General features: G+C 43.8%; 1 protein-coding gene across 1 annotated transcript; it reads left to right on the forward strand.

The window, feature by feature from the left end:
- Positions 1–512: 512 nt before the first annotated feature.
- fbln5 (fibulin 5) lies at positions 513–14,458 on the forward strand. The gene is made up of 11 exons (XM_069661637.1): positions 513–847; positions 953–1,007; positions 1,210–1,258; positions 1,426–1,707; positions 7,734–7,856; positions 8,936–9,052; positions 9,166–9,282; positions 9,960–10,082; positions 11,244–11,370; positions 12,070–12,265; positions 13,500–14,458. Exons 1-11 carry the CDS (start codon positions 804–806, stop codon positions 13,659–13,661), a joined length of 1,395 nt encoding a protein of 464 aa, XP_069517738.1. The 5' UTR covers positions 513–803; the 3' UTR covers positions 13,662–14,458.
- Positions 14,459–16,755: the final 2,297 nt, after the last annotated feature.

The raw sequence follows: 16,755 nt of genomic DNA on the forward strand, positions 1-16,755 counted from the left end.
CCACGTTTATTTTCAGAAATCTGACTTTATTTATTGCAGAAGAAAACAATTAAAAGGGAAAAAATATATAATTCTCGTCTAAATGAAAGTAAGTAAAAACTTTACAAACTTAATGCAGAATAAAAAAGGTCAGAGTTCTCGACACTTGGGATGAAAGAGAACATTTTGTGAGTAAATTAATTAAAACAATGTTTATAAAAGAATACTTAGAAATAATATTAAAGTCATGATTCTGACTTCATGCATGTGGCCCTTAGCCGCTTCCGTACGCACCAGATGTGGCCACTACAGCGCGGATGGCTTGCCTTGGCCGCGCCAGATGTGCACTGTTATTCAGCTGTATGGGAGGGGGATCGTGTGGGAGGAAGGGGGGGGCTGTTTATATCTTTGGAAAACAGACACTCACTGTGTATGTTTTATGCCTCTTTGCCCCCCAGCAGCGCAGGAGTAGCAGCCTGTTGGAGTGAGCGCGCCGCTGTGCGCTCTGACCGGAGGGGGCTGGCTCTCCGTGATTGAATCCAGCTGTGGAGAAAGTGCTCGACAAATTTGCATTGCTAAATACTCTCGTAGAGTCGACGGAGTCGGGCAGAAACGGAACAGTCCATTTTGAAAAGGCCATTCCTGCAACACTTGGTCCATGTACCGAAGCTCCAGCTCGAGCAGACAGCGCTTAATGAAAACCTGGTGTCGACTTTCGCGTAAAGGCGCATAGTTAGGGGGGGCGGCGAGAGCCCTGCTGGGTAGTGGCGAGGGGATTTGGGGAGAATTTACGGGTCGTCTAAATCTTTCCTTTGAGAGAAACCATGCTCTTTGAAATACGTGGCTTCAGGTTTTGCTCCTCTGCAAGGTCAGTCATCTTTACTTTCTGGCTTTTCTTTGCGTAACGGACTCAGCGGAGTTTTTGCTTTAGTCATGTGTTAGAATAAATGTGTAAAAACTCTAATCTTTGCAGGATGTTGGCAGCCCTGGTATATATTCTGCTTTGTATCCAGCCTGGACACGGACAGGTAACGCAACACCTTCCTTCCCTGGAGTGCATGTTTTCAGGGATTTCATTCATTTAGGTCAAAGTCACGGTCAAAAACTGCAAATGTTTTGCAGATTTAAAAAGATAAGATTTTTATTTGCACCGGGCCTCACAGAAAATCATACTGCATTAATATCGATTTAATCTACACAAATAATGGCCTATTGATCATCTCTCCTCAGACCTGCACAGAAGGATTTGCTTATGACCGCAGGGCGAGACAGTGTATAGGTGAGTGACATGACTCCTGCTCTCTTACTGTGAAAGTTTAACGTGTGTGTGTCATTTAGAGCCTGGTGTGGAGTGAAAACTTACAGAGTCACTCATAAAGTGAGAACACAAATGGATCCCACAGATGTCCTGGATGCAGCCTTATCAGTAAACGCTCTGTATTCCAGATGTGGACGAGTGCCGGATCCTGCCAGACGCCTGCAGAGGAGACATGCGCTGTGTGAACCAGAACGGAGGCTACCTGTGCATCCCCAGGAGCCTGTACAACACGCCCTACAGACCGGAGACCCCCATCCTGCCCGAGCCAGTTTACCCAGACCCGTCGCTGGGGTTCCCAGACACCTTCGCCCCGGATGTTCCCAGATCAGTGGAGCCCAGCTACCCCAGAGTGAGGACCACTGCGCAATGCATCCTGGGATATACTGTTGCAGAGGATGGCACCTGTAATGGTGAGTTGCCTCGCGTGGTTTCAGAGGTGGAAAAGGTACTAGGTAGAGGTAGCAATAAAGTTAGTCCTGCACTCAAAATCCAGCTTACATACAAGTACAGAAGTATGAGCAGCAGAATGTTCCCAAAGAATCAAGTATTTGTCCTGCAGAAAAATGTCTCCTGGGACTGATGAATATTTCATTATTACTGATGCATAAAGTGTGAAGAGCATTTTTCTATTTGGGCGCTTTCTGGTGGCTCAAAAGATTCACTTTGGAGTCAGTAAAGAGGAAAAAGCAGAATCAAGATTTACAAGTTTGTTGTCATATTTTGCACTCTCTGCTAATCTTTGCTTTATTGTGAAATATTGGACAATTGTACCTCTTTGGACCTCGATCAGATATTAAATGAAACCATCTGAGAGGTTTACAGAAGAATTCTCTTTGATGTAAATGATAACAAACTGTTAGACATCTGAAGCTCGTCAAAGGGCCCCGACTAGAGTACAAGCCGAAAAGATTTGCACGTGTTACAAAAGCTTATAATGTAGTTTTTTGCGCAGAATCTTTATCTGTAAAGTAACTCCATCCAGCAGTGGTTCAGTGGTGGAGTCGTCGTCTCTCAAGGTTGGGGGTTCGATCCCCGACTGCTACAGGTACATGTCGAAGTGTCCCTGTCTGTGTCCCCTATCTCTCAGATGTACGTCGCTTTGGACAAATCGTCTGCTAAATGAAACATTGTAACAGGTAGCTGTCGTGGAGTAAGAAGTACAACATTTCCCACTGACGTGAAGTGGAGTAAACTAGAAGCATCCAAAGCACTGGAGTACATATACTTAGTTACACTCCATCAGTCTGATTCTGTTTACCCTCCTCATGAGGCTGTTTACTGTTTCAGGAACTGGAGGCCACTTCATCCAATCTGTGGGTCTCATTTATCAGATGTTTTCCCCCAAATGCTGCTCATTGTTTTTAGTTGTTTATGTAGTTTTACTTTATTTATTCACAGTTGTACACAGGTCAGCCTGTTCTCTGAAACATCACAGGAAGTGAATGCAGCTTGTTAACTCAGTTGAACTGTCTGCCTACAACTCGTTTGTCACAGCTTGTTCAAAGATAGAGAGTTTTCTCCTCCTCAGGTTGTTTTACTTTGCTCTCAGTGGCTTTAAGATTCAAACTGATCCTTTGGTTCATGAGAAAAAACATGAATGTGATACCATGTTTGTTAAATTGTAAACCCTCAGCAAGACAGGAAGCTGTGTGCCATGTTTCGAGACAACATGCCAAAGCACTGCAGCGATGGCAGAACAGCTGAACGACTGCAACAGTTGCAGTCACAGATGCTTTTATGCACATTAAGCGTGTTTTTATCGTGATTCAGGGAGCTGCCCGCTTGCATTTGTTGCGTCTGTCTGTGTCACATTCAGCTTTTATCTCCCTGGTTGCACTTTGAGAGGGCAGCTGCAGCCAAGGTCAAGGTTGAATTTGGTTCAAGTTGGGGGCCCGGTCAAGGATAGCTCTGCCACCTGGCTGTGTGGAAAGACTCACCTCATGGAAAGACAAACTTTGTCTCCTGGAAGCACTTTTTTCAACGATGCTTTCGAGGAGGGGAAGCACGGATCTGATGCTGACTCACATCGCTGGTTGGTATCGGTGACGGTGGGGCAGATACCGGGCATGTCTTATTATTCTTCTACGTGCTCATGCTATCTGGTAGGTCAGAGGCGGTTCAAATGGTCGTTTGGCTCAAAGGAAGGAAGTGAGGTCATCTGCTCGCTTGGAGAGAGCGGCGTGTCAGCAGTTTGGAAGAATTCAAGGTTTTCTGCATCAGTTGTTGGGATTTGTGATGCATACAGCGTATGATAAACATTGATAGGCTGACGGTTGGGCTGATACCCAAAGCCCAGGTATCTGAATCGGGACCGAACAAGTCGGATCGGTTCGCCATGGGAGTCTGTTTGTTTGTGATTCTCTTGTCTGCCAAAGAGCGTAATGAGTGTTCACATGAAGTTTTAAGAACTACATAATTACCCGGAAGAGATGCACGGTTGGATGCTGTCTGTCCCCCGCTGCAGCTGTTTGCACTTTGCAGCCCCTTCAATGCATCTCTGCCCAAAGAAGTGAATGTTTTGGGAAACAGACAGTTTGGACATCTTGCCATCATCTTCTCCTGCTGTTTATCAGATGGCAGAGTGGAGCTAGATTGGCCTGAGATTCAGAGTAAGTCATTAAAGATTCGTTAAAGACTCGAGGGGGAAGCATGAATCCATCAGATCACAGGGACAGATGTTGTCCGATGCGCGCTGCAGCGGCGTGTCAGCTGTCGCGCAGCCGGGGCGGAGCGGCCTTCAACTCCTCCCTGTGAGGAAATCTCCTGATTCTGTTGAATTTCACAACAGCAAGATTTCCCAGCTGTCAGATAAACACAATGCCTCTGATGTCCCCCCTCCAGCTGTGTTAAATACATCTTAACTGAATCATGTAAAGCGTGTGGAGCCAGGACAGGCTGTTGTAAGTGGCCTCCTTAAAGTCCATTTTGGGTGTTTTTCTCTCATTCTGTAATGAGTGGAAAATGTACACATAAAGTGCAGTTTTCCCTCTCTGCAGAGAGCTGTAGCTCATGCACAAATACGGACTGTTTCTCTTGTTAGCGGAGAAAGCCAGTCAGGGAATCTGCTCACAACCTTGTTTGGGTAAACGACGGCATCAGAGTGCCAAAGATGAGGTCATCTGTTACCAGATCAGTGCCCGAGCGGGCCTGGAGAACAGGCAGGCCTCTGTGGGGCCAATCGTAGCGACTCCTCACACCCCAAGACTGGTCTCTCAGTGTGTGTGTGTGTGTGTGTGTGTGTGTGTGTGTGTGTGTGTGTGTGTAGTGATGTAATGAGCTGTTGAATGATGACTGCTATGGGCTAGAAAATACACAGACTGTAACTTCCTGTCTGACCCTGCAACAAACACCGCTCTGTCTTTAGGTTAATGGCACTGTGCTCCATCAGTGTCACTAATGGCACCAGTCTGGAGAACAATAGATCAAATGAGCCTTTGGGTTCACTTTGATGCGTTAACAGGTTTGTTTTTCCAACATCAGAGAACACTACAAAGACAGGTCACACAATTTACACACAGACGTTTAATATTGATTACAGAGAACGCCAGCTTTGACTGACAGCTGCTTTTCCCAGGGGCGAGCTGCTCCTTTATTTTAATGGCTTGACAACTTAAGAAACATTTATTTGCAATTTTGCTGAGCATCAGATGAGACGATTGAAACTACAATCATGTCTGCATGAGCAAGAAGCCGGTTAGCTTAGCTTAGCATAAAGACTAAACAGGGGGAAACAGATATCCTGGCTCTGTCAAAAGGTGAAAACGGCCACTTGCACCTCTAAAGTCGCTAACTAACGTGTTATATCCTGTTTAGTTTTAGCTAAGTATACTAATAAAAGAAAATGTCCAGCACAGTTTACTTCTGCACCTCTTCAGACAACTTTTCCATCATCTGGTTGGAACATGTAAAATCTTCTCCACATGAAACCAAAACTACCTGCAGGCCCAACATGACAGCTGCACCATGAACCAGTGTAAGTAAGTGAATCCTGCCTGTTCAGCCCTCCTGTCGTGTTTTTCATCTCACGCAGGGCCGCTCGGTTCATTTCCGCTCGTATTTCCAGTTTTGGGGGATTTTTATGTTTTCACTTGAGTTAAAGGATTACATGCTCCTCTGTGGCTTGAGAAAGTATTCCAACCTTGTGGGCTTTTGGACCCAACTGAAAATGCACGATAGTTGATCTGACAACAAAACAAAACACACTGATCACATTCTGCCTTGTGTGTTCACTGTATTTTCATGTGGAACAAACACAGCAGCCATCTTTATCTTTAAAATGGAGATTAACCAGAAGTAAAAGGATTCAGCTGGAAACATTTTAGTTTAGTTCTCCTGATTTTTCCTGCGTCTGACCAACACTTGGGCCTTTCAAACAAATTCCCTCCGTCATGTCATCCCTGAAGCTGATGACGTTTGCCGGCGATGACCCCGGCAGCTCCTGAAACAGTCTATATAAGGAGCTGAGCTGTGTGTACGTTGGAGATCTGCGGTAAGGCTACACATGCGCTGCAGATGAAGATCGTTCACAGAGGTCTTCACTCGTAACTGCATGCAGGTGCCGGGGCCGTGTAGCTGTTGGCCGGGGGCCCGAGCGCTCCGGGCCCCTCCACCCCCGTGAAGGGCCGGTGGTCCAAGTTGGCACAAAGGCCAACGGTCCCCCCGACAGACTTTATCGCTTATCATAGCTGCCTGAGCAAACAGAGAGCCGGGCCCCCACCCTCTTCCCCCACCGGTTTTCTAGAGATCGGTGACTTCATGGTCTGAGAACCACAAACAGAGGTCGGAATTTTTCATTTGTCGTATCCTCATAAGGAAATGTGGCTATTATGATGTAGAGCGAGAGCCGCTCCAAGGGCGTCGCAGGAATTCAGATTGTAATCTGAGAATTATTTAATCCTGCACAAACACAATTGTCAGTCGACGCTGCATTGGCAAGTGAGCTGTTTTGTTAACAGCTTTTTTAAACACAGGATGGTGAAAACCTGAGTGTTAGAGAAACAGACTTTAGATGAGAGAGATGCCGGCGCGGTCTCAGAGGCAGCAGGGGAAGTTGAGTGGACATGCTTTTGAGCAAGGCATGCAGCACCGAACAGCTGCCGCGGAGCCGCCATCGGGAGGTTTTGTGCAGCGTGCAGAAAAAAGACATCTAGCCTTCCCCACGCAAACGCAGAAACGAGAGCAGCCAATGAAATAAAATGTCTCTCTGAGAAAGTAAAAACTTCAGAGCACAGGAATCAATATCATCCATGTGCTTCCAACTAAATACACAATCAACCCACATGTGGATGTGTTTTCATGTTTTTTCTGCATCATATTTGTCATTCTTTCATGAGCAGTAACATTTCTTACAGCTGTCGACCGATGCTTGAAAAGATGTTTCTCACTACGCGGCCAGGAACAGTCTTATATTCCTCACCGCCTCTGGATATCAGAGTGTGAAACTCTCTGAGCGTTTTCATCAGAAATTAAAGACTTTTCTGTCTCAACTTTCATTTTTTATCACTGTTATAGTAATGTTATAAAATCTGTCTGTGTTACACTTCGAGCTGCATGTTTGTATGAAGTGTGCTTTTTAAATAAAGTTAAGTGTTGTTGATATAATCACACGTAAATGTTGTATAATAATACAGTAAGTATCTGTCTCTGTCTGTCTATATGTCTGATGCAATGACTGTATATATAGATGGACGACACCGCTCCATCTGCTCCCATTGTACGAAAGTGATGCCAAAATAGCCCCCGTGACAGGCGCTGCCATCTTACGATGGTGATGTCATTTGGAGCCAGAGTTGCGCAGTAGAGATCGGTGGGTGGAGCAGCCGTAGCCACTTCCGCTAACCAAAACACACACTTAACTCACCGATAAAACAGCAAGGATCCCGCACGCCGGCGTGTTTAACAGCAGAACAGCTTCTTGTGTTGGTCTGAGGTTAACGTTCACAGGTATGTAAACCTCAATGACTGTAGTGATTGCTTTAGTTACGTCTCCTCTCACCGTTCGTCCTCCACTCTGCTAATCCGGAAATGATTGGCTGCAGGAGCCGTATTGGTCAACAGAGCTGTCAATCATGATTTTAACAGCATCAAATAACTAATTAAAAATAAACTTGTCAGAAAAATGAACACTTGGACATAAATCAGCATGATAAGAACTAACTATAATGACAGAAACCATGTTTGAGAAAAATGTATTTGACGTGTATTTTGATTTTATAGTTTGACTCATGTCCCATCTGTTAACATGGAGGAGGCGGGCTTTATGAGCTATACTGCAGCCAGTCAGCAGGGGGCAACAGAGAGGCTTTGGCTTCACTGTTAGGGAGCTGTCATGTCGTCCATCTTGTTCTACAGTCTGTGGTCTGATGTTTAAACTGATAAATGATGATGATTAATAAACACTGCCCCCTTGTGTCTCTGCTCCGCCTCTGTGTTGCAGACATCGATGAATGTGAGACAAACTCTCATCACTGTAACCCCACCCAGGTCTGCATCAACACGGCAGGTGGATACACCTGCTCCTGCACTGAGGGATACTGGCTCATCGGGGGGCAGTGTCAGGGTGAGTGAACGCCACCACACTGAGCAGAGTAGGTTTACGCTCATGTTGGTGCATATATATTATGTTCTATATTATGTTCTATATTATGTTCAGCACATTCCTTCTGTTTGTTTTGTTACATTTTATTGATTATTATATTTTCTCTTAAAGTTGCTGTCTTGTTTTTTTGCAATAAAGCACCAAGACAGGCAATTTCCTGACACGTGTAATCCTACTTGTCAATAAAGCTGATTCTGATTCTGCTTATGGTGCATTTAAGGAACACTCGGACATTTGAAAGTCACATTTTTTTTGCAAAAAGGCATCATTGTTTGACAAGTGAACCTTATTTAAATTTTTATATTCCCATTTTAATCACTGAATTTAAGTGACAATTTTAGTACGTTTTAGGCTTCATCTAATACACGTTTTACTTTTAACTGTCTTAACTGGTCTGGTGATTTTAATGGCCTTTTTATCAATGCATTGTCTGATTCTTCAAATGTGTTGTTTGTCTTATTACTTGTTTCTGTATTAACTCGATATCATTGTAACTGAGGGTTGCCCCTCAATGATCTCTCGAGTATGAATAAAGGTTGATTGTGATTGATTGATTGGAAAAATAGGGTTAAAACAACCTTAAAAACCGGAGGAGAAAGTATTTATTTAATGAGACAAAAAGGTTTCTACTTTTTGTAAATGTGTTTTTCAATACTTTTAAAAGTAATGCCAGCCTTTAAGGTAAAAAAAACAACACCTAAGTAGCCCCTTACCCTCTGGTATAATTACTGTAAACCATTGAGACCACCAAGAGCAGATATCAGAGCAGCAATGTCCTCAAATCTGAACTCAATCACTTGTAAACATTGTAGGATGATATAGAAAATATAATCCTGCTTCCTGTCTTGGCTTAAAATGCCATCGTGACCTCTGACAGCTTCAGCGCTCCTCCAGAGGAACAGCGCCCCCTTCATGTTACGTGCAGTAAAGCAGCTCAGTCAGCTGTTCTTTTTCACACAGTAAGCAGACCTACATGGGTCATTTATATTTTTATATACATGTTTTTGTTCACACGAGTTTGTCTCTTTCTTTTCAACCAGATATTGATGAATGTCGCTATGGTTACTGCCAACAGCTGTGTGCCAACGTCGCCGGCTCTTATTCGTGCTCCTGTAACTCCGGCTTCATCCTCAACCCAGACAGCAGGACCTGTCAAGGTACACACACACACACACGCGCGTGCGCAGAAACGTGCACATAATCAGAGGTACACACACACGCACTCTTCCATTCTGTGTTCTTAAACTCTCGCCCTCTGCTGTTCCTGCAGATGTGGACGAGTGTGAAGATGAACCGTGCAGTCACGGCTGCTTCAACACCTACGGCTCCTTCATGTGTAACTGTGACGAAGGGTTCGAGTTAGCGTCTGATGGTACTTCCTGCATCGGTGAGACGAGCTGGATGTGTTTTTATTAACTGTCTGACCAGCAGTGGTGAAAAGTACTTTATTTAAATACAGTTTTCAGGTACTTTAAGTTTACTTTCAGTTTTATACATGAAACTTCGGCTCCAGCGAAAGCTTGTCCGTCTCTGTGTGTCAGCCCTGTGATTGACTAGCGATCAGTCCAGGTGTAACCCCGCCTCTCGCCTAATGACAGCTGGGATAGGCTCCAGCCCTCCGCAACCCTGAACAGGATAAGCCTAATAGATAATGGATGGATGGATGAGGGTATATTACCAGACCACTATAGATATATGGGTATTTGCTTTAGATATACAAACACATTCACATTAAATCCTTTTTAAAGCTCTACGTCTGTGGACTGTGAGAGGAAGCCGGTCCTCGTCAACCTGTCGGATGAACCTTGGATGTAGATGCTGATTTTCATGCTTCCTAGATCCTGGCTTGTAACTAAACGTGACAGGCCTTTAAAGTCCGAGCACCCAGCCTGTGGAAACTCTGCAGAATAAGACCACATCTTTAGCTTCTTTTAAATCCTCTCTTAAAACTTTCTTTTATAGGAAAGCTTTAATACATTTTAGATTTATCTGCTCTCTTTTCTTTATCTTTGAAGCTAAACGTAAGTTATTATGATTATTAATGGTTCTTTTTCTTCCCTGTAGACCTGGATGAGTGCAGCTTCTCTGAGTTTCTGTGTCAGCACAGATGTGTGAACACTCCCGGCTCTTTCTCCTGCATCTGTCCGCCGGGATATTATGTTTATGAGGACGGCCGGAGCTGTGAAGGTGAAGCTCAGGAAATAACAGCGACTCTACTTTACAGGAGCTGAATTAAAGTGTTTTTTAATGTCTGCTTGGCCAAAGTTGAGAAGGCAATACTTGAATAGTAAATGTAAAAGGCAACAATATTTATAAAGATGCATTTAAACTGCCTGTTGTGCACAGTGACGCACATGTTTAACTTTGTGTAATGGTGCAAATCTGCACCTGCACCTGCAATGCTACAATGACGATATTAATGGGAAATTTAAGCTAGCATTAAGACAACTTGCTTGACAATTGATCATCAGGTTTTTACGGAAGCTAATGTTTTTAAATCTTTGAAAGTATTTAGATCATAGGCTGTATAAAAAGATGGACGTTGCGTCTCCATCTACTCTCATTTTACTTATTTGAAGCCAAAATTCCCCCAGGCGGGCGCCAGAGTCTGTGCAGTAGAGATCAGTCGGTGTCCCGCTCTTTCCGCTAACCAAAAAACACATTTAACTTTCTGATAAACCGCCAAATATCCGGCACGTTGGCGTCTTTAACAGCAGAGCAGCTTCTTGTGTCGGTCTGAAGCAGATATTCACGCTGATGGAAAGTTCAATGACTGTAGTGTTTGTGTTAGTTACGTCTCCTCTCCCCATTCCTCCTCTACTCTGCTGCTCGGGAACAGAACGCTGCAAGAGCCCCATTTGTCCACAGAGCTGTCAATCATGAGGCCACACCCCCTTTTTATAGCATCAAATAACTAATTAAAAGTGAACTTGTCAGAAAAATGAACACATGGACATAAATCAGCATGATAAGAACTAACTATAATGACAGAAACCATGTTTGAGAAAAATGTATTTGACGTGTATTTTGATTTTATAGTTTGACTCATGTCCCATCTGTTAACATGGAGGAGGCGGGCTTTATGAGCTACACTGCAGCCAGTCAGCAGGGGCCGACAGAGAGGGTTTGGCTTCACTTATAGGGAACTGTCATGTCGGCCATCTTTTTATACAGTCTATGGTTTAAATCACCTTAACATGTGCTCTTCAACTGTATTGTCGATGCTTTCTGGATGTTGTTTCTCTGATGATGATGATGATGATGATGATGATGATGATGATGATGATGATGATGATGATGTTCATGACGTTTTAACTGACTCTGGTTGTTGTGTGTTTGATTTTAAAGATGACAATGAATGTGACACTGGTAACAACACCTGTACAACAGCACAAGTATGTTTCAATTTCCAGGGAGGCTACACATGCCTGAATCCTTTACAGTGTCTCACTCCCTACATCGAAGTTAGTGACAAGTGAGTACTCCAATTTCTCCCACACTGTTTTTCATCCTCTGAATGCATCCTCATCTATGTTCTTTTACGTTTATGGTCATGATCACACAAACAACCTAATCCTCAGTTTGTTTATTTACTCATTTATTTATCTATAAACCGAAGCCCTCAGAGGAAGTGAGAAAAATAATTCTGATCCATTTTATGTCTGTTCTAAGTTGTTTTTCTGTCCAGTGTTTAGGGGTAAAAAACGGTTTATAAAAAGGTTTATGCTCTTTAGAATCTCCCTCAGTTCCTTATTTATTTCCACCTTTAAAACAGCTCACAAGAAAATGTTTTGCTTTGTGAATTTTTTTCTTTGAATAAAGGCTCTATGCTCGTATTTTTTCAGTTAAAATTTTGATAGGGGAAGTGGTGCACTGAAGCCTCTAGTGGCTGAAATGAGTACTACAAGAAAAAGCACACAATTTTGTCTCCTGTTTTCACAGATTAAAAAAAACATAGAAAAGGGCGCTGAAAACTTTTTTTCCCACCTTGTTAACAGAAAAAAATATTAAAGCAAGAAACCCATAAAAACATTACGTCCATTAAAACAGGAAAAGAAAATCCTTTATATCAGACTTGGAAAATGGATCACTAGAAGTTTTTCTCAGCTGCCTCTCAGACTGTCCAGACTTGTTATATTTTCCTAATCTCACCCTCCCCCTGTGTCTCCTACAGTCAGTGCATGTGTTCGGCTGAGAACCCTGCCTGCAGGGACAAACCCTTCACTATTCTGTACCGACACATGGACCTGTCGTCGGGCCGCAGTGTGCCTGCAGACATCTTCCAGATGCAGGCCACCACGCGCTACCCCGGCGCCTTCTACATCTTCCAGATAAAGTCTGGCAACGACGGACGAGAGTTTTACATGAGAGTGAGTACTACCACTAACCTGCAGGTGAAGATGAAAGAACATGATAATACCTTAAAGGGCCAGTTTGCCGATTTTCAACCTCAGCCCTATCATGTTATTACGGGGAGCTAATGCTGTTATGGTAAAAATGTCATGTCTCGTTCAAAATCATCAGGTCTGAAATGTAGACTGCAGACCTGAAGATCTTTTAGACGATCCACCGGTATATTCTCGTTGTATTTTGGATTCTGTCCCGCTCTGAGCCGTCGCCTGCAGATAAACGGTAGTATTTCCCTCCAGCGTCTCTCGCTGGGCCGTTCCTTTCAGAGGGAGGAGCGCAATGCACGCTGGGAGTTGTAGGAATGTAGAATGGGCGAAAACCACGAGCTGTTTGTACAACTTTCTCCACAGCTATGGCGCCAATTTCAAATATTATTGCTTCTATCGATTACAGAGAACACCAGCTTTGACTGACAGAGGCTGTTTCCCAGGGCGGACTGCTCCTTTAAGCTGGAATGTCACAAACAGACAACAAATCTGTGCCTGCAATTGAAATTTAGAGTTTTCCTATAGTGGATTATTTACTGCATGTTTCACACGGACCTAAGTTGAAGTAGTTTTCCTGCTTTGGCCACTGAATGCTTGCATTTTGACGAGCATTGTCCATCATGTCTGCATAAAAACCTGAGCAGGAGAGGAAGCTGCAGTGTTTTATTGTTAAGCAATCAGTGTAAAGTGCAGACACAGCACGTGTGTGTGTTTTAGTTGTTTGTGAAGTCGCATGAAAATGTCTCGATTGGTGTCGTGTGATCAAGGTCCTTATTAATGAGGTCACGTTACATCAGAGCTACTCGACAAATATGATCTTTCTGCAGAAGCATCAGACTCGATCGCTCTTTGCTGTGAAAAACTCCTCCACTCAAAGTAAACACAAGTACACACACAGATGGGCACAACGCCTGTTAATGTGGAGGATGTAAACATGGATCTCCTGACAGCTCAGTGCAGCGTGCAGCCAGTAGATGGAGCAATACGTGTGTGATATGTGTGGTTGATACGGCGTGTACCTTCTGTTGAATCAAAGCCCACATTTATAACCTTCTGCACTTATGAAACACATTAACTTCCCATGACTTTGTGCTTCTGTTTCCTGGTTGTGAAGGATATGACAAAGCCCTGACACTTGGATTTCCTCCTTCAGACATTTCCTGTACTTCATTCCTCACATTCCTCTCCTGTCTTCCTTCTCTTACAGCAAACCAGTAACGTCAGCGCCACACTCGTCCTGTCTCGGCCAATCAAGGGGCCGAAGGAGGTGGTGCTGGACCTGGAGATGGTCACTGTCAACAACGTCATCAACTTCAGAGGCAGCTCCATCATACGGCTCACGATATTCGTCTCAGAGCATCCGTTCTGAGCGTCCCAAATGGACTTCGTCACCCCCAGAGCACCAAGCATCGGCTGACGTCATGGTTGGTTTGAGACAGCTCATCGCCTTATTTAGTTTTTTATGTCACTCGTCTGATAAAGACTCAGCAAAGATCAGCTGATGGGAAATCATCCCTGTGCTCCAATCCCCTCCCTGGTTAATGGACACTGAGCTTTTATGGCGTCGATACGGACTCTCGACACAGACGGATATTTATGGTGTACAATTTCTGACATCCTCTATTTAGAAAAAGACCTGAAAATGATGGAAATTACCGTCAGTGTGTACCAGCATATACACAGTACAGTGTTTGTAGGAGTTTCCCCAGTTGTCTGTGAATTTTCATCCCTTCAGATAAGCTGTGAAGTGACTTTTATGTGCCTGACTTTAAAGGCTGTCACTGCATCCTGAGCGCCGTCACATCCCTGTGTTGTTTTTACGAGACAGGAGGAAGGCGGGTTATCTCAGCAGAACTGTAATTTTGCATATGCAGAGGCAATATTTGAAATGATGTAACTGAATTATTGATCACAGTTTCTTTTAGACCAATAAATGTCTTCACCACACCACTGTCCCTCCCTGGCATGAGCAGCTGAAACTACAGGAGATGTTGACACTGTAATGTTCGATTTCTGGAGAAACATGACAAAATGTCTAATTGTTAAAAACGATTGTTGGGGACACAAATCTGGGTCTGCAGTAACAAACTATAGTAACTATATATGTAGACTTGGATTATATTTCACGAGTGCTTCTCTGTGTTAATCTGCACGCTATAAAACATTGTGGAGACAGGGGGCAGCAATTATACTGGAGATTTGACATCTAATTTGTGGGACTGTCGTGCACCGTCACAATAAATGCATTCACTAAACAACTGTCCTTTGCACGTGCAAGCACTCCTGAAACTACAGCATGTCGCGGGATTATTGGGGGGGAAATTGCAGGATGAAGTCAAATAACAACATTTGAGGACAAAACACCAAATGAACATCTTGAGTAACATGACTGCACGGTGGTGCAGTGGTTAGCGCTGTTGCCTCATGGTTAGAAACCCTGGTTCGGCCAAAGTGGGCCTTTCTGTGTGGAGTCTGCATGTTCTCCCCGTGCATGCATGGGTTCCCTCCGGGTACTCCGGCTTCCTCCCACAGTCAACATACATGCTCGTAAGGTTCATTGCTGACTCATAAATTGCCCGTAGGTGTGAATGTGAGTGTGAACAGTTGTCTGTCTCTATAGCCGCTTTCCCGCTGGTCAATAAACCTGCCGACACCCGGCTTTTTTGTTAAGTGGGAAAGGTTACAGTCGGCATTCAGACCCGGGTCAAATGACGGGTAATTATCGCCTCGGCTCCGATCGACACGCCCCCTTTCCAACGCAATGCTATACTTCTGCGACTCCTCGACATCTCAGCTACAAATTCCGCCCGTCTCCGCCCGAGCAGCGCTCCAACATCTTTCCACATTTGTCGGCGCCGAGTTTGATAAACAGACTGAATGAGTGATAGATACAATAAAGACCTAACCACCGTAACATCTTCACTGTTTACTAACCGTTTCGGGCGCGTTTGTGACGCAGCAAAAAAGAGACCGCCAGGAGGAGACTTCACTGGCAATGGGAAAAGAGACATGAGACAGGTCTTCCCTGGTCTGAAATACCCGTGTCAACGCGTTAATTTCAGTGGGAAAGGGGTATATGTGTCAATCATGTGATTGACTGGTGACCTGGGGCGTGTAACCCCGCCTCTCCAGCACCCCCGTGATAAGCAGTATTGATAATGGATGGATGGAGTTGCGACATGCCAAATTTGGGGGGAAATGGGTGCACAATGACAGCTTTCAGGACTATACAAACAACGTTCTGAATGTTACATTTTCAGGCACTGTAACATGCATGGGGATTTTATTAAGTTACATGTTGTATTAGGATCAATTTAAGTAACTTGGGCATTGCATCGACTCAATTTTATAGCACTGTACCAAGTTTTTTTTTTTGGGACCATAAGACATGCCAAATGTGAAGTGGGTGCACAATGACCAGAAAAAAAGGTTTTCACTATACGTGTAAAACTGTAAGTTAGAGTTCAGTAAACACACACACAGGAGCTGTATGTTGGCCAATGGCCACGTTTCTACCTGGATGATGTGGACAGCCTGTGCTCCGATATCGACTGAGGAGGAGAAACATTAAATGACACAGCGTTCATAAGTGGGTTACAATAAGAAATCCAAAACAGAAAGTGGTGCTCTCATGGCTGTTCGAGGAAGGAAGCTCAAACAGAGTCAGTCCGGGAATCAGAGAGCCGGGAGGGAGGGAGGGAGAAAGGGAGGGAGGGAGGGAGGGAGGAGAGAGAGACCTGTTACTGAAGTGCACCAGAAACCTGAGCTGCATTTCTCTCCACTCGGGTCGTGAGAAGGAGCTGCACCGCCTGAAGTTCATCCTCTTTCACTGTAAACATCACACAGGTACGTTTTTTATGCTTTTATTATTAAAGATGATTCCTGTTTTATGTATTTATTAATTAAGAGTACAGCGACTCTAATTCCTGCATGTGCCAACTCGCAGCTTAAAGCAGAACAAGTGATTCAAAGTTTCTTCTCTTTCACTGGTTTCATGAAATGTTTAAATTCTATCCAATTTTTTGCAGCTTAGAGTTTGTCAGTCATCTTTTCTGTAAAGTTTACTCATAATATGAATCTGGCTATCAAATTCTTGTGTTTGGGATAGATGAGAGACACGTTTTAAAGATTTTGAGACTATAACCAAGAAGAAATGTTGTTGAAGCTGTAGAAAATGTGGCTAACATGGGCGCATAAAAGGAACAAATTGAAGCATTATGTCATTTTTAAAGGAACTGCAGAGAAAATGTTTTGCATTACACAATGACGGTTGTTTTCTGTGATTCATCTGGGTGCACAATAACAATTTATAGGATTATAACAAGAAATTAATTGAACCTTGGATTTGGGATCAATAAAACAGCACGTATAAAGCCAGCATACTTAATTCTGCCGATAAGGGAGCGTTATGTCACAAAACAGGGTTATATCCAAGACAACATTTTGAAGGGGCTGCAGCAAAT

This window comes from Semicossyphus pulcher, unplaced genomic scaffold (genome assembly GCF_022749685.1).
Source record: "Semicossyphus pulcher isolate SPU_LCO1_2020_fin unplaced genomic scaffold, fSemPul1.0.p SCAF_14, whole genome shotgun sequence".
Classification (NCBI taxonomy): domain Eukaryota; kingdom Metazoa; phylum Chordata; class Actinopteri; order Labriformes; family Labridae; genus Semicossyphus; species Semicossyphus pulcher.

Bases quoted from the DNA above. Each gene is read 5' to 3' on its own strand.
- fbln5 (XM_069661637.1), top strand. From the start codon at position 804: ATGCTCTTTGAAATACGTGGCTTCAGGTTTTGCTCCTCTGCAAG. The intron at 1,708-7,733 runs GTGAGTTGCCTC...TCTGTGTTGCAG, and splicing joins AGAGGATGGCACCTGTAATG to ACATCGATGAATGTGAGACA. The intron at 7,857-8,935 runs GTGAGTGAACGC...CTTTTCAACCAG, and splicing joins CATCGGGGGGCAGTGTCAGG to ATATTGATGAATGTCGCTAT.